This window comes from Rosa rugosa, chromosome 3 (genome assembly GCF_958449725.1).
Source record: "Rosa rugosa chromosome 3, drRosRugo1.1, whole genome shotgun sequence".
Lineage (NCBI taxonomy): Eukaryota > Viridiplantae > Streptophyta > Magnoliopsida > Rosales > Rosaceae > Rosa > Rosa rugosa.
In genome coordinates, this window is record NC_084822.1 from 26,163,026 (window position 1) to 26,181,805 (window position 18,780).

Here is an 18,780-nt window from a genome sequence, read left to right on the forward strand (position 1 = left end):
GTTTCCTCTTGTGACATCGTTTTACAAAAGAAATTGATTTATATATCAATATTAGACATTTGTTCTATAGATAGAACTGATGTTCTTAGTCATTTATGACATCAGTTTGTTATATTAAGTTGTTGAGTTTTTGTTCTTTTTGCTTCAATTTCTAATTTAAAAGTGGTTTGCTTCTTATGTGCATAAATCAGTTTCTTCACTAGAAAATTATCACAATAAGAATATAAGTGGTAACCAAAAGAAAATTCTCATTAATACTATTTCTGATAAAAAGAGTACAAAGAGTAGGGAGAAGGGGACATATGGCCTATACTTCTCCATATACAAAACAAAAGTAGCAGTTTGTTATAAGATAAAAATACTTGTAACTTGAATTTCCAGTCCTTGGTGTAGCTGCAAATGAACCTAGCAAAAACAAGTGCCAATGAGTTGAGAACTAGTTTCACAGATATCCACTTAAATTGCAACTTCAAATCACAAAAAGTAATTAAAGTAGAGGGCAATGACTTAACAGTATCATTGATCTATAGCTAAAATATATAGTACATGGGTGACAAAGGCCAAAGTCCACACCTGCATTGTTTGAGTGTGAATACATAGGCTACGTAAAAGCCTAATCTTAGTGGCTTTGAATGATAATATTTGAAGTTCTGCATTACCATCCATGGAAACCATGGAATTATATCTTTCCTGCAGACAAAATCTAACTATTAGTCATGAATAGCATAAATAATAATTATGATGATGGTTACTAATGATTGGTGAAGTATTAGTAAACTGAGAGTTTTATCTGATAAGAAACATAAACCATTATTTAAGGAAGAAAATAGTAGAAAGCAAGATGGAGACGAAGGCCTCCAGGAACAACAGAAACCATCTCCTGCAACAGCCTCCCATAATTCCTTACCACTCTAGATCACTTATCATATCAAATTTCGTACTTACAGGAAGCTGATCACTAAAATAGTACACAAAGAATATTGAATTCAGAGTAAAGTTCCACAAGTTAAATGGGATTGATATCACATCGCAATACTCAAGCAAGTCTTGTTTTCAACTTTAGGAGTTTCCAATGGCAAAGAAAAATTGACAACTTCCCAAAAGAAAAAGAAAAACATGTTGTGGAAGAAATTGCTCATAACTTTCATTTCGCACCTTAGGAGATCCAAATAAACAGATTCGGTCAAGTTTGCACAGTCAAGCCAGAGCTTTTTAAATGTTGACAGTATCAAGAAGATAATAGCGTGGGATAAACACATAATTGCATACATCATACATATATACTGAAACCTTCCATGAAATTTTCACATAATTACTGCATCTGCGCACCTACATTGAAGGTTGGAGGTTACCCAAATGATACGCATCCATAAGAACCCTGAAAGAAATAGATTTCATCAGGAAAAAGTCTTCGCGCAGCACCAACATCAACTTAATAAGCATGATAATGTTAGAATCTAAACAAGAATACAGAACAGAATCCTAATGCAAGTTGCATATCAGCTTAAGTCTTTAGGCCAATCATTAAACTTTTAGGACAAGAAGTAGGTGAACTGGAAGCAGTGAAGCGATGAAAGTGGAGACATTTTCCGGGAAAGGTAGAATTTTTTAAGAAAGCTGGGGAAAATGGAGAGGGCAAGTTGAGATGGTTCTTGGGTAAAGCATAGAGGTACTCATAATCAAACGATGGTACTCATAATCACCTTTGCATCAGTTCTGCATACATGCTAGTTGCAGCATCTGCAAGTTTGTAAAAGACATTTCATCAAAATTATTTAGCAAAAGTAATCAACGATAGAATGTTGAGGCTAGGAAAGGGGGACTTATTATAAGAAATCAATATTAGAATAAAACTAATTTTCATAGATTTTAAGGTACTCACACTGAGATGCAATTTTTGTAGTTGTCATCTTCAAGTCTCGTCTAACTACAAGAACCTGTCATGAACAAATTGAACAAATCACATTAAGTAGCAAGTAAAACTACCAAATGTCAGAAACACACAACTGCCCAGAAAAGTAGAAACTAAGCTGCTTGGAGTACTAACCAAAATCTTGACTCTCTATATGTGCACCCATAAAACATACAGAACACAGTAATTTTTGTTTGATAAAACTTTCATAGAGATATCAGAAGACCATATTGTAATCCCATAACTTATGGTATTTCCCACTTAGGATACAATTAAACAACAATCAATCTACAACATAAAGATAATTCAAAGCAATTAGTCTATAGGTTAAAAACAATTAAACATATAGACAATTCAAAGCAATACAATAAACTAGTTTCTAACTTTCTGTATAAGAGAACAGTTTAACAAATGACAACAATTTAAAGTAACAATCAGTCTCATTCATAACAAACCATCAATGATAACAATGCTTACATGCAAACAAACTTCCCATCAAACCAAACGTAATTGATTACCTGACCTGCCAAACCAAATTTTATAACTTTTCCCAACTTTCCCAATTGATACACCTCTACAAACTCCAAACCCACATCAAATTAAAACAAGGCATCAAACTGGAAGCTGCCTAACCAAAACAAAATTGCATTCAAATTAAAACAAACCCATAAACAATTCCATACTACACATCTATTCAAGTTCAACTGGAAGCTGCTGTAAAACAACAAGGGTTAAATCGAGAAGGTCAGTTCAATCCAAGTTCAAATTTTAATTGAAGATGTAGAGAAGTACTGACAAATTTGCAATCAAGCCCTAAAATTAACAATCACAAGCAGTACGGGCAAATGAAACCGTAGAAAAGAAATTAGGGGAATTTGACTCATGGGGCAGAAGAAACACCGGCGACGGCAAGTCTCCCTTTTTGGTCATTCTCTTTGGATTTGACCAACCACCAATCGTAGAAAGTTACCTTATGAAATTGAAAGCAAGTAAAGCAAATCAGATCGATTATGTAAAGATGAAAAAGACGTGAAATATAGTACTTCGGTTGGCTTGAAATCAGATCTGTCGCCGAGGGTTTGAGTAGAGGAAGGAGGAGAAACCATGGAAGTGAGGCCGGCGAGCCAATGAAGAAGAGAGAGACATGGATTGGAAAAGGAAGATGGACGAGAAGGAGGAGGAGGGGGGGAGCTATCTAGTTTTGATTTAGGTAAAAGTGGGAAAACTGATTAAGTGTAAATTTGTTCCCCCGTGTACGAAAATTTTTAACATAGGCTTTCCGCATTTTTTGAAATTTTGAAATCAAAGTATAAACATCAGTCAACAATAATAAACGATGTTAATTGTATAAATATAAATCGGATTTTGAGGAATCGATGTTAATGAACTTTTTTTACATCGCGTGAATTCCTCACCGATGTAATTATCGTGATGTCTAAGAGCAAAATTCTAGTAGTGTATATATATATATATGAAAGTGCCTGATGGCCTTATATTACCCAAATCAAGTGACTCTAAACCACAGAGTGCGTTTGCAATTAGGTTGAAACGCTCAGTTTACGGATTGAAACAATCCAGGCGGATCTGTATACCCGTCTAAGTGACTACTTGATTGGGAAGGGATATAAGAAAGATGAATTATGCTTCTGCGTATCCATAAAGAAAACAAGTTCTGGATTTGCACTTGTAGTTTTATATGTCGATGATATGAACATAATAGGTATTCTTGAAAAAATAAGAGAAACCGCGAGCTAATTGAAATCCGAATTTGAGATGAAGGATCTTGGGAAAGCTTGATTCTGTCTAGGCCTTGAACTGGAACACTGAGTTTGTGGAATACTAATCCACCAGTCTGCGTATGTCCAAAAGATGCTCAGGTGATTTAACATAGACAAAGCACATCTTGCTAGCACTCCCATGATCGGTCGAAGTTTGGATGCAAAGAAAGATCCATTTCGTCCAAAGGAAGATGACAAAGAGGTGTTGGGAGCTGAAATTCCCTATCTAAGTGCAACAGGCACATTATTGTACTTAGCCCAATGTACTCGACTAGACATTGCATTCTCAGAGAACTTGTTAGCTAAATTTAGCTCAGCGCCAACGCAGCGTCACTGGAATGGTATCAAGAACATTTTTCGATACCTAAAAGGAACCATTGACTTGGGACTGTTCTTTCCCTACAGAGAGACAAGAGGGACCGCAGATGGAACTGCAATCCCTAAAGGAAATGTTGATGGCGAAAGTGCCACTCACTACACCGAAACTCCAAATGATGTTTTGGTTGGTTTTTTTGATGTTGGGTATCTCTCTGACCCACATAAATGTCGTTCCCAAACTGGTTATGTATTTACCATTGGGAACACGGCTATATCTTGGAGATCAACCAAGCAAACCCTTGTGGCTACCTCCTCGAACCACTCAGAGATCATTGCTCTACATGAGGCAGTTCGTGAGTGTGTATGGTTAAGAGCTATCATTACACATATTCGAGGGATTAGTGGTTTGAGTTCTACCAATGAAGAGCCTACTTGCATTTATGAAGATAATGCAGCTTGCATCGAACAGATGAAGCTAGGTTATATCAAGGGTGATAATAGGAAACATATATCGCCAAAGTTTTTCAACAATCAGCAACAACATGCCCTCCTCAAGATTCAAGTGAATCAAGTAAGGTCTGAGGAGAATGTGGCAGATTTGTTCACCAAATCATTGCCTAAGGCCATATTTGAGAAACATGTGAAAAGCATAGGAATGCGAAGACTTTCCAAGCTCCCTTGATTAATGTAAGGATCAAGGGGAGGTGTAGACGTCAGGGGGAGTCTAACACACACATGTCATCCTCAAATATAAAAGGTGCGTTGCGCTCTTTTCCTTGGACCAAGGTGTATTTTTTTGTCCCACAAGGTTTTTATTGTTACTTGGCAAGGTTTTTAGTGAGGCAACAACTCGTGCACCATTTTGTCTTTGACTTGGCACAAGGGGGAGTGTTAAAGGAAAAGCACATTATGTGCCTTCGTCGAAGTAACTGACGAAGAGGGAATCAAGAAATTCACATCACAATCAGCATTTACTATCATTATTGTAATCGATGGTAATTGATGTTTCCATTGTAATTCTATCCCTATATAAAGGGACTATGAAATGAAATGAGTAGACCAATTCCAATCCCATTATACTTTTACATATTATATAGGGAAAATTTCACAAACAGTACACCAAGTAAAGGCCACTAATAATTCTTATACATAAGGTTCCAAACCAAGCATTTCAGTACACCAAATCTGAAATTTGACCCACTATCAGTACACGATGTCAATGACGCCGTTAATTTGACACCAAAATGTCTATTATGCCCTCAGTTCTTTTTTTTTTTAATAATTTTTTTTTTCTGTTTTTTTTTTTTTTCCTTCGTTTTTATCTCTTTCTTCTTCCTTCTTCCTTCTTCCGGCTCCACGAAACCCACCTCTGTTCTTCAGTTTTCCTTTCTTTCTTTCTTATTTTTCTTCATCTATTCGATTCCTCCTTCCTCAGATCCCTCTCTCTCTCTCTCTCTTTTTCTTTTTCTTTTTTCTCTTTGCTTACTTTCTTCATCCATTTCTCCTTTCTTCATCGCCTCCCAAATTGGGGAAACTGATGACCAAGCAAAAATTCTTCTTCATCAATTCGAGCTGCAGCTATCCAAGCAAAAATTCACAACGGTCATCACTCATCAGTTCCCACAAACCCAAAATAAAAAATTCAACCTTCACATCCCGAAACAATCTAAAATTCAACTCACCTTAATCACACCACCATCCCCAGAAAATGAAAACTCACCGGAAACGAATTGGGCTGGGTCGGGAAGAGCCTGGCCTCCTCCTCCTCCGGCGAGCTTCAAGTTTCAGAAAGATGTCATCTTTAACTCTCGATTCACACTTTTTGACTCCCACAGCGTCGAGAATGTTGAGCAAGTCGTTAACGAAGGCGTCCAGGTTGGCGTCCAGTTTCAGAGAAGTCAATATCATCAGAGGACGAAGAATCTACTCCGGGGCTAACAGTGGTAGGAACAGAAACTGAACCTCCCTCTGTGCTAACACTAATTGGAGGAACAAGATTACCGGAATCCGGCTCAGATGGAATTGAAAACTGATTGCTGAAAAAGTTGAGATCTGGAGAGAGCTGGTTAAATCGGTACTGATTTGGGATTTCTGGGAATTGAGATGAATTGGGTAACATGGGATTGAAATCAATGTCGTTCATGAAATCAGGGAGTCCCGTGTAAGTTGGATCCATAATCACAAACAATCAAATTCTGAGTAAAACCCACAACAATTCTCACTAGAAGCAAGAGGGTTCAAGTCCAAGACTCAATTTTTAAGGAAAGAACGAACCTTTACTGAAGAGAAAGGCAAAGAAGAAAGAGATAAAAACGAAGGAAAAAAAAAAAGAACCAAAAAAAAAAATTATTAAAAAAAAAAAAGAACTGAGGGCATAATAGACATTTTGGTGTCAAATTAACGGCGTCATTGACGTGGTGTACTGATAGTGGGTCGAATTTCAGATTTCGTGTACCGAAATGCTTGGTTTGGAACTTTATGTATAAGAATTATTAGTGGCCTTTACTTGGTGTACTGTTTGCGAAATTTTCCCTATTATATATGATAAAGGCAATTAGTTTGATAACCCTGTTCATATCTCTTATGTTATAATTTTTTCTTTCAAAAGCAGATTCTCTCTCCATAATTCACCTACTAAAGCATATATGCTGGAATTTGCATCTTGTATTTCTGTTAAGGATAATAATTTTTTACTTGCCCCTATTAAAATATATAAGAAGGGTAAACTGAAATGACTTGAGGAGGAAGAATTGCTCGCATTGCTTCGATTAGACTGCGAGGAGAAAAGTTTTCAATTCTTCTTCCACAGTTGGAATTGAAGCAACTCAAGGACAAGGGTAACACAAGGGAGAAGAGACTGTCATTTTCCAACCGGTTGCGCACCAAAGGTGGCCAAAGGAGTGAGAAAATGTTGGGTTGGGCACTCGGAACATTTCTGAAAATTCCGGGAGAAAAGGGAAAGTTTCCGTTTTGGGAAACTTTCTTATATAGGAGTTTCCCTAAACAATAACCTAGCTTCTTTAGACCATAAATCCTTTGTACGAACTCCGATTTTGATGTTCTTCATGTAAATGTACTTGGTTTAACGTGCTTTAAGACTTCCATGAAGAAAGATTTCAAAAATGTATCAAAGGAAAAGGTCATTTCTAGGGCCCCTAAATTTTATAAACGATACTGGCAAATGTTGAGACTAATTTCTACTACATTTTTAGTACATTTCTCTCTACATTTTGCTTAGTTATTTCCTTAACAATGTCATTTCTAACTTGTTTTATGTTTTTAGGTAGTTTTGAGTCGAAAATGGAAGGCAAGGAAGAAATGAGGCGCAGAAATGACAAAGAAATGGAGAAATGAAGTTTTCCCAGTTCTACCAAGAAAAGGAATCCCAGTTGAAGTAGAAATCCTAATGCAACTAGGAGTGAGCTCGGAAAAATGATGTTCGGAAATGGAGAAATGACAGAGTCCCAGTTGGACTAGGAAACCTGATGATACTAGGAGTCCTGATGCTGCTAGGAGAGCTGGTGAGACTAGGAGATGCTGTGTCTTGAAGATGACTCAAGATAGTTCAAGATTGTTCTAGAATAATGAAGGAATTTCGGCAATATTGATATGGATTTCGAATTGGCCCATTTTGGGAGAGTTTGGCCCGAAGTTTGAAGCATGTGACTTGCACATGAGTCTCCAGAACCTTCCTTGACATCTTGAGGTATTCTTGGCCCATTAGGATTGCTTTATGCCGTGAGAATTACAAGGAAATATCAAGGATTTTCGGCAATTATCTTTTTGGGATTATTTTGGATTTTCTTGGGAATTTTTTAGAGAAAATAGAGGAATAAGTATTAAATGATGACTCTACATACAAGGAGGCCGAAATTAGGTCTAGATACATGAAAGAAATTCGGCAAAATAGAGGTTACTTGCTCTCCAAATCTTATGCTATTTTTCTATTGGCCGAAGTGATGTAATTCAAGAGAAATTCAAGGGAACCCTAGCCCTTGCCGTTCACTATATAAAGGAGGTTTGTGAAGCTCTTCTACACACCACAAAATTCAGAATCAAAAGCCACAAACACTTTGTAAGACCCCGGAAATTCGTTATTAATTTCTAATGGTTTCCTGGAATTAATGAAGTGTTCGTTTGTACGAGTTCGTGGTTCAAGGTGGAGTGGAAGTGTTTCGGACGAATTTTTATTCGGAAAGTATGACTTTTGGGGGGGCGCAAAGGTTGACTTTTTATACGTTGAGTTTCTCCGAAAACTTCCTTCACAAAAGTTGTAGAGCGCGTCTATACGAGTTCGTGGACATGCGGAACGCGAAAATCGGAATTCGTATGAAGAAGTTATGGCCGTTGGAAAAAGTTTCCATTTTGGTTAAATAGGAAAAAAATCCGAAAATATCAGAAAAATATCAACTTTTGCCCAAGCCCGATCGGCCTCCCACTTTCGCCGGTCGATTTCTTCCTCCTCCGGCCACCTTTTGCTTCGATTCCAAAGGGAATCCTGCTCTCATCAGTCCCCTCTACACGTCTGTGGTGGTGATTCATCGTGGGAAGCACCGTAGACGACGCTACAAGGCTGAGAAGTTGCACGGTGGAGCAGCAAATCGCCTCAAATCGCCGGCCTTGGTTCTCCCAGCTCCGGCGACTATATCTCGAGTTTTTTGAGGGCTTTTGAAGCCCAGAGGACGTAGATACTTCCCTCCAAGCTGCTTGCAACGATTCAAAGTGTGGAGGTCGAATTTTGAAGATTGTGATTCTAGGGTTCTTCGAATTTCTGAACTTGCGAGGTAAATTCTGACCAAATGGCTTTGTTTCAGACTTTTTGCTAGTTATGAAAGTTTCAATTGGAGTTAAGATGAAGAACTTTCATGTTGGAAGTTTTGTCAAATTTTGACTTTGGTTTGGTGGCAGTGCCGCCACTGTGGTGGTGGTTTCCGGCGGCTTCCGGCCACCTCTGGGGTAGTTTCTGCTCCTCAGTGCGATCTACTCGTCGATACGAGCATTTCGATATATAGTTTGTAATTTTTGGAAATCGTATGAGCATGTTATGAATTTTCTAAGTTTTAGGGTTTTCGGTTCGATCGGTTTTCTATCCGTGAGGATTCGGCTGTCCGATCGACTTGTAGTTTTGATATAGTGATCGTAGAAGTGTTCCGAAGACGTTGGATGGTCTCGGATGAGGATCCGATTGTTGGATCGTCGTGTAATTGTGTTTTTGGTGAATTATGTGCTAAGTTGAGATTGTATGTGATTAGGTGATTGACGGAATTGTGTGAGCGGAGTTTGGACGATTCGTGCTTGTCTTGGTTTGTGTGAAGACGCAGCAGGATTTGGAGGTGAGTAAATCTCACGGTGTTTCGGTTGATAAATTAGTTATGTTTTATTTTAGTATATTTTATTGTTAGCATGAGAAATTATTTATCAAAATAAATTATTTGTTTTAAAATATATGAACTTGATCGACAACGGTTCATAGGTAGGTTAAAACAATGTTTTGATATAAAATGATTTTCGAGTAGTTAATTTATAAAACTATAGTTGGTATTAGTGGTCATTCCTGCATGAATGACTACGTATATATATATTTACGTGGAATATATATATGGATGGTGTGGTGTTGGGATATGTATATGTTTGATGATTATATTGTTGAAAAAGTTATTTGGAGTTGTGATGTGACAATTGTGAGTCAGAAGGTTTCAGTGGTAAACCTGGGTTTATTCTGAGGACCGAAAGGTCTGAAGTTTGAAGGTTACAGTGGTAACTTGGATTTCTATTCTGAGGGCCGAAGGGTCTGAAGTTTGGTCGTAAGGTTGAACCTCGGTAGAGGTGACAGGTTACGATTCAGTTTCTATCACTACACCAATTTCGGAATCAGACAACACATATCAGACGACAGCAAGAATTTTTCTGTCGTCTGAATTTTTGAATCAGACAATAGTTGTTACATTGTTGTTGTGCAATTGTAATTCAGACAATGGTTATTTTTTGTATGTTGTCTGAATCAATCAATTCAGACAACAGTTATTACATTGGTATTGTCCAAGATTGATTAACACAATGGTTGAGAAAAGATGTTGTCTGATTGTTTTAATCACACAACAGTTATTACTTCTCTGTTGTGCAATTAGTATTTACACAATGGTTGAAATAGATGTCATCTGATTGTTAATTCAGACAATGGTTGAAATAGATGTCGTCTGATTGTAATTCAGACAATGGTTGAAATAGATGTCGTCTGATTCTTAATTCACACAACAGTTTTTAGTTGTCTGTTGTGCCATTCTCCATCAGACAATGTACTTGAATTGATGTTGTCTGATTGTTCAATCACACAACTGTTATTCATTGTCTGTTGTGCAATAACTTTTAAGTCAATACTTGCTAAAAGATATTGTCTGATTTGGTTTCACACAACTATTTTTATTCATCTATTTTTATATTTTATTTTTGTTATTTTCTATTACATGTGTTATATGTATAAAACTATGGAAGTGTAGAAAATTATTTCAATCTGCCATATTAGGAAATGAGTCTTTTAAATTGAGCCATATTTTGAGAAGAAAAAAATAATTTTTTTTAAAGAATTAACCGTTAATTCGGCAAAAACGCCGCCGTTTTAATATAATCTTATGGGTATTTTAATATTTACCAATAATTACTGTTAACTAATTAACTGTAATAATTACAAAGCTATTATTTCAAATTGGACAATATATTCATGTAATACCAATTTTGAAATAAATCAAGTAATCAACATAACTAAAAATAATCAATTGGTCGAGTTGAAACCTTTTTACCAATGTAATGTTAACTTCTTAATGAGCAAAATGGGGGACGAAATGGAATTTTTTAAAATGCACCGCTGGATGTTATTTTCATATGAATATATGTTAGTGGTAGAAATTTCAGCAATTTCCTCCTTCTTTTGGACCTCGATCTACCCGGTCAACTCAATACCCTAAATAGAACATAAAACAAATATGCTCTTAACCGGTCCTTGGCAATTCACTTTTTTCGATCTTTCAGCTCCCACACTCTCATGGGTAGGGGGTCTACTTATGGATGTCAAAATTCCGCAACGTTTGTCCGCGCATGGTGCCGCTCCTCTTAGGGAAGTTTGCTTGTGCAAAGCGTTGACCGCTCCGTTAGGTGCCTTATTCACGGCGGATCGGCCTAATTTCTTTACACAATACCTATCACTATTGTATAAACATATAAGAATTTTCCGATTGATCGATTTTCATTTCAAAATTTTTGGATCGCACATAATCCTTATATGTCTTGTAATGTAGTATAACTAGTTTATTAGGCTTGTTACCCTCCATGAGCAAAATGGGGGACGAAATGGAATTTTTTAAAATGAACCGCTGGATGTTGTTTTCATATGAATATATGTTAGTGGTAGAAATTTCAGCAATTTCCGCATTCGGTTGGACCTCGATCTACCCGGTCAACTCAATACCCTAAATAGAACATAAAACAAATATGCTCTTAACCGGTCCTTGGCAATTCACTTTTTTTTATCTTTCAGCTCCCACACTCTCATGGGTAGGGGGTCTACTTACGGATGTCAAAATTCCGCAACGTTTGTCCGCGCATGGTGCCACTCCCCTTAGGGAAGTTTGCTTGTGCAAAGCGTTGACCGCTCCGTTAGGTGCCTTATTCACGGCGGATCGGCCTAATTTCTTTACACAATACCTATCACTATTGTATAAACATATAAGAATTTTCCGATTGATCGATTTTCATTTCAAATTTTTTGGATCGCACATAATTCTTATGTCTTGTAATGTATTAACTAGTTTATTAGGCTTGTTACCCTCCATGAGAAAAATGGGGGACGAAATGGAATTTTTTAAAATGAACCGCTGGATGTTGTTTGTATATGAATATATGTTAGTGGTAGAAATTTCAGCAATTTCCTCCTTCTTTTGGACCTCGATCTACCCGGTCAACTCAATACCCTAAATAGAACATAAAACAAATATGCTCTTAACCGGTCCTTGGCAATTCACTTTTTTTGATCTTTCAGCTCCCACACTCTCATGGGTAGGGGGTCTACTTACGGATGTTAAAATTCCGCAACGTTTGTCCGCGCATGGTGCCGCTCCCCTTAGGGAAGTTTGCTTGTGCAAAGCGTTGACCGCTACGTTAGATGCCTTATTCACGGCGGATCGGCCTAATTTCTTTACACAATACCTATCACTATTGTATAAACATATAAGAATTTTCCGATTGATCGATTTTCATTTCAGAATTTTTGGATCGCACATAATTCTTATATGTCTTGTAATGTATAACTAGTTTATTAGGCTTGTTACCCTCCATGAGCAAAATGGGGGACGAAATGGAATTTTTTAAAATGAACCGCTGGATGTTGTTTGCATATGAATATATGTTAGTGGTAGAAATTTCAACAATTTCCGCATTCGGTTGGACCCCGATCTGCCCGGTCAACTCAATACCCTAAATAGAACATAAAACAAATATGCTCTTAACCGGTCCTTGGCAATTCACTTTTTTTTATCTTTCAGCTCCCACACTCTCATGGGTAGGGGGTCTACTTACGGATGTCAAAATTCCGCAACGTTTGTCCGCGCATGGTGCCGCTCCCCTTAGGGAAGTTTGCTTGTGCAAAGCGTTGACCGCTACGTTGGGCACCTTATTCATGGAAGATCGGCCCCTAATTTTTTTACATAATACCTATCAATGTTATATAAACATATGAGAATTTTCAGATTGGTCAATTTCCATTTCAGAATTTTTGGATCACATATAATCCTTATATATGCCTATTAATATATACCATTAAGCCATATTTTGAGAAGAAAAAAATAATGTTTTTTTGTTTGTTAAACAAAATAAGGCCCTTTTTTGGCCCATTTCGGCCCTATTTGGCCCTATTTGAGGGCCGGCCCGACCCGACCCTTTCGGCCCTAACGGATCCGGCTTTTCGGGCGGGTAAGGGTTAGCATATTTAAGCCCTGGCTCGACCCTACCCGGCCCTAAATTTTGTTGATTTTGACTAGCACTACTAAAAACAATTGCAATTGCTTCGCCTTTTTACTTCGGCAACAGTTGCCGTCGCAATTGACACTCTATTGCTACTGAAAATGTTCCGTCGCGATTAACCCTTATCATTTGCGACGGAAAATCTTTGCCCTAGTAATTTTGTGCTCAATTGCGACGGTTTTACCTCTTGCATGGACATAAGATAAAAATTTCAATTTTAATTACAAATATGTTAGCTTATACCAATTTGCCTCCTAAAGTTGTATGACTTATACATTGCATTTAAATTGTTGAGGTTCATTCTAAAGCAACCATGAAGTGAAAAATGAATTTGGAGAAACCAACCGCTCGATGGAGAAATTGTAATGTTTTATGGTGGTTGTAAAAAATCCAGCCAATTTGGTTCTCGTTTCGAATTCGATCAACTATGTCAAACTTAGTTACTTTTATAAATATATATTTATATATCATACACTCCAAAGGGTAACCTCTATCAATTCAAAGAAAATGGGAAAACTGACCGGTGGATGAGATTATTACAATAAATTATGAGTGTGGTAAAAAATTTAGCCAATTTCACGATATTTTCGAATCCGATCGAATTGGTCAACCGTAATCTTCGCACTAGCCCAAAAAAATTTCCCTCTTTTTTGTTTTTGATTTTCTTTTGTCCAAATTTCCTACTAACAAAACAACCCTAATTTCCTACTTTGAAACATAAATTTTTAAAATGGCGGATAGACTAAGTTAAAAAAATTCGCGTAGGCGGGGAACAAAATTGAACAGTCAGTTTCCCACTCTACCTCACCCACTGACCCATTTTCTCTGCTCTTCACCCTATCTCTCTCTTCCAGTTCCCCCCCTCCCCCGTCCTCTCTCTTCCCCCGAAACCCTATCTCTCTTTCTCTCTCTCTCTCTCTACCTCACCCGCTGACCCATTTTCTTTGTGGCTCATCTCGAAGGTGGACTGAACGGAACTATGTGACCTTGCTTCTAGTCGTGGCCGGAGGACGTGCAGTCTGCCGTTGACTCGTCAGAGGAAGGCGAAGAAGATGGTGGCTGCGATGAGTCCACCTTGGTGGTCGGAGATCGATGACGGAGGAAAGAGTCTTCCAGATCCACTTTCTCTCTCCTCCATCTCTCTCTCTCTGGAAAGGAGGTTGATTTTCTTTAATTTTGATTCTATGTAGTTTCTAGGTTTTGTTTTGGTTTCCCAATTTGTCGATTAAGTGTTATCCCTAGTTAATTTGCTTATCTAGTTGTGCTTGGGTCTTTGTAGATACTTGATAGCTCATGAACTATGCTTGAGCCAACCAAGGCCTTGCCGAATTGCAATCTCCCAAGTCTCATCTGGTTAAACCCATTTGTTTTATTATTTCTTAACGTCTGGAATAGCCTTTCCCCAAAATTATTATTGGCTGCATCACAGCCAGTGCAATATCATCCCTTTCTCTAAATTTGCTCTTTGCTCTGGTTTTCTTGAGATTGATTGCATGCTTAACCCAGTTTCAATTGGTTCATTGATGAGCTTCCTTTAATATACAGATGTTGTAGGAGATATTAGTCGGTCTTAGTTTATTGTTAAATATTTTGCTGCTATCTTGTCATAACTGTGTGATGCAGTCATTATTTACTGCATCATTCTTTACACTAAATGTTCTTTTTATATGCATTATAGGTCTATTTCGTATTGCACTAGAGTTACAATGGCTTTATTCTTGCTTGCTGTTATATTCATGAGATAAATATTTACAAGTGTCTCTATACTTCTTGCAGGTGTCTCTGTATCTTGCTGTTGTTGTGGTTATGATATCCCACTTTGATAGCAGTTATTTGTCATCTCGGTACTTCTTATTAAGGACACTGAGGAGGATAGCTCTTCAAGTGCAGGCAAGTTTTCTTTCTTGTAGCTTGTATCCGGACATACTTGGGCATGCACATCTTACCAAAAGAACTAAGTTGGTTAAAATTTATTCTTCCAGAGTTTGTTGTTATATATCTACAATTTTGATGTGTTTCTGCAGAATTTATTAATGTAATCCATTTCATATCCCATTCTCTGCAGTATTCTTCTCTACAGTTTTGATGTGTTTTTATATATCTTCGATTACTCTTGGTATTAATCTAACCATCTGTGAAGAACTTACATTGGAAATGGTTTTGTTAATCACTTGAAGTTGAAATTGGGAAAACATTCATTGAGGAACATCTAAAAGGTTGGTGACATGAATCATTTGCCCTCCTCCTTTATGTTTTTTCATTCAAGACTTGTGAGAAAAGTTCAATTCTAATTCTTCACATTGCTGTATTACCTGTTTGATCAGAATATGGAAGGACCAGTCACATATACAATTGGTAACAGCTTCCTCCATTTTCTTCTATTATAGCTTCTTCCGTTTTTTTTTCCCCTTCACATATGCTATGTAATGATTGTTAAACTGGTTAATGAACCTGTTGCAGTTATACTTCCGATGAGAATACTCCACTTGTTGATGATCCAGAGTACATCTTTGCATTAGGTGAAACAATATTCAAGGGACTGCAAAGCGGAGATAAGGATGGGGTCTGGCTAATGCAGGTAAAAGGAAGGATTTAATTGAGTCTTACTATTTAACTCCGAGACAGTGATTGGAGCAAGACCACACTTGCTCTTAGGAAATGCTTCTGTATCAACGCCCAATTTCCTTTTCTCATCAGAGAGATTTGATCAAACAGCAAAGCTACTTAGTTTTGGGGGTGAATTCATGGGAGGCTTGACAAAGAACAAGGGGTTATCTGCTTTGCTTATCGGCATTGGTAAGCACTCATTGAATTGAGTCTGTAGCTTTTAATGCCACTCTTAACGGAGCCCAATTGGAGTAAAATTTATACCATCTTGGATTTTCTTTGATTTTAGCTTTTCAGAATTTATTTTGGTTGTTTTCAGGAACTGGATTGGCTGCTGTTCATCAATATTTATTCAAGTATGTGCTTTTTACTTTGTTTGCTGCTTTGCACTATCTCAATCACTTATTCAAGTATGTGCTTTTTACTACTATAGTGCAGTTGTGAAAATGGTTTGGAAAGGGTTGCTCGTGTTTGTTTATACTCACTGTGAATTGAGACCTGTTGAATGGTGACTTGAGTTTTGTCGCAGTAAAATAAATGAGTTTTGGTTCTTTGGTTATTTGAGTGAAATCTAAGATAAGTTTGGTTAAATGCTTTTATACGTTTCACTGGTTAATTGATTACATTACGTGATACCAGAAAAGAATGGAATTGGAATTGTGCTGTGTCCATAGTAATTCACCATTCGACATAATTGTGAAGGAAATTAGCTGGCTCTGAGCTCCAGCGGTCTAGCCTCCAGGTATCTCTCTCACCCTCTCCGTCTTCTTCTCCTCATCTTCTTCTCTTCTTCTTCTTCTTCTTCTTCTCCTTTATATTTGAATATTCCATTTTTTTTTTGAAGTTTCTGATCTTCATCAGTTCTTCGGCAGCTCGGGCCTTGAGGCATGATCAGTTGCTGCCTTGCTGGGTTATTTACTCCAGTCACTCCACCGAATCTTGGATGTTAAAGAGGTATTCTAAGACAACCCAATTCATCTCCAAATTGATAAAACCCAAATTGAAATTGTTAAATGGTGTCAAGTGGTGTTCTAAGACATAAAGCTAGGATATACTACTAAATGTTAATTTGCTTGAGCAGGCTTGGTCACAGTCTTTCAATTGTATCTCTTCTCAATATATTTGTACAAAGGAAGAGATTTCTGTTCCAGCAATATATGTCAGAGTGGTAATTCATGATTAAAACTGGTATGTGATTACATTACTGCAGGTTGCTGAGGGGTAGATTCCACTCGTGGTAGCTAAAGGGTACTGAACAAGCTAGATTTACTATATATAATATGATTCAAAAAGTGATATCAACTAAAGGCAATCTCTTTTCCCTGCAGAGAGGAGATAGCACGTTATAAAGGACTTTATCCGACAGAGCGTTTACTAATGTTAAAAGCACTCTGTGAACTCCGAGCCGATGTATTTACTCCTTTGTCATTATTTTTTCTGTTTCTTAATGTCAAGTGGTGTACATACCGGATATCCTAGCTTTATGTTACCATTTGTTTTGGTATTTTGATGAGCCTCCTGCTAGCTAGTTTTAGTTTTTGCTTTAGTTATAGGCATGGTTAATGCAATGTGGACGCGTTTATGTTTTCCGGCTTTATGCAGTTATAGCCACTTAGGCAATGTTAATTCTTATGTAAATGTTGGGATGAATATTGCTGATGAATGAAATGGCTTTTGGAATCAAGGATGTGTTCAATTGTACAGAATGTATGTCTTCTCTTATATCTCAGACAATTCAAAACCAACAGCAAACCATTGTCTAACAAATGAACATGATGAAAAAAGAAAGAAAAATCTGTTGTCTGATGAAAACGAAGACCACAGAGAATTGAAAAGCTACAATTGTATGAATTGATAAACTACTACAGCATCTTGGGAGGCCATATGGTTGAAAAGAGACTTTAAGGATCCATGAAGCAAGAAAGCTGTAGTTCAAGAAAATCTCAGACAACAGTTTATTTTAGGATGCAAAAGTATGAAGCAATGATACACAATGGCTTTAATAGTTTTGCTCTTGTCTTGTTTAAAGTCAGTCAATAGCATTCAATTACTTTGCAGATGTACAAGCTTCCTTCAGACAACAGTTTTTTACAAATCAATGTTCTCTAAATTTTCATCACACGTCCATATTCTTCTAGGGTCTGTCAACTGAAATTACTTTGCACAAGAGTTAAGTTGCAATTGCTGTTGTTCTTCGTGGTATTCAGACAACAGACAATTGTGTAGTCGCTGTCGTAGTAAACTTTATCAGACGACAGACGACAGTTTTTGGTATTATTGCTGTTGTTCTTCGTGGTATTCAGACAACAGACAATTGTGTAGTCGCTGTCGTAGTAAACTTTATCAGACGACAGTTTTTTCGTATTGTCTGATTATGTATCAGACGGCATTGAGATAGACAACAGCAAACTGTATAATCAGACGACAGTGAAAAACTGTCGTCTGATTGAAAAATTGGTGTAGTGTATTCTGAGGACCGAAGGGTCTGAAGTTTGGTCGTAAGGTTGAACCTCGGCAGAGATGACAGGTTACGATTCAGTTGAGCTCGAGTCTGTCGTAGTTCAGAGAAGGTTTTTGGGGTTTTTCGTTTGTGTTTACGTGAGATTGGGATTTCTATAAATTCTATTGTTTTCTTTAAATGTAATCTCCAGAACTAAGTTATATGCTGGGATTACTACCTTTTGAATTGTTTGTTTTAATGTAATCTCCTGAACTAAGTTATATGCAGGGATTACCGCTTTTTGTATTGTTTGTTTTAATGTAAATTCCTGAACTAAACTCTATGCAGGGATTTATATGATTTCTTTTGTTTGTTTTCATGTGATCTCCTGAACTAAGTTTCTATGCAGGGATTACTGATTTTGCTTAATTCTTATTGTGGGTACAGTTGTGGGTTGTGATCTGTAGTGATTGGGAAATGAGTTGTGAGGTCATCGTTTTGACAAATGCTTTATGTTGAAGGGAAGTGAGTGTGATTTGTCGTTGTTATGATATGATATGAATTTGATGTTTGGTTGTGTTTTGTGGAATTAAATATTGTTGCTTTAATTATCTCACGAATTGAGAAATTATAAGCATGAGTGACGTGAGTCATTTTAATTGAGTTTACTCATACGGGCTGAAAAGCTTACCGGGTTTGTTGTTTACATTCCC

General features: G+C 37.2%; 1 protein-coding gene and 1 long non-coding RNA gene across 12 annotated transcripts; one reads left to right on the top strand and one right to left on the bottom strand.

Moving 5' to 3' along the window:
- Positions 1-228: 228 nt before the first annotated feature.
- Positions 229-3,132, bottom strand: LOC133735269 (uncharacterized). Of its 11 annotated transcripts, none has more exons than XM_062162672.1 (6): positions 2,956-3,132; positions 1,883-1,937; positions 1,704-1,740; positions 1,334-1,378; positions 574-690; positions 229-405 (listed from the first exon to the last, which is right to left on the bottom strand). In XM_062162672.1, the coding sequence occupies exons 1-6, from the start codon at positions 3,016-3,018 to the stop codon at positions 258-260; spliced, it is 465 nt and encodes a 154-aa protein (XP_062018656.1). In that variant the 5' UTR covers positions 3,019-3,132; the 3' UTR covers positions 229-257. The 11 variants fall into 11 exon arrangements, 6 of the variants coding, with proteins under 6 accessions (XP_062018656.1, XP_062018661.1, XP_062018660.1 ...); XM_062162677.1 differs by having other exon boundaries at positions 2,883-3,132; XM_062162676.1 differs by having other exon boundaries at positions 2,436-3,132.
- Positions 3,133-15,485: 12,353 nt separating this feature from the next.
- On the top strand, positions 15,486-16,050 carry LOC133736139 (uncharacterized). Its single transcript, XR_009859432.1, has 3 exons — positions 15,486-15,598; positions 15,718-15,816; positions 15,917-16,050. It is a non-coding gene; the product is annotated as an uncharacterized LOC133736139 (long non-coding RNA).
- The last annotated feature ends 2,730 nt before the right edge of the window (positions 16,051-18,780 follow it).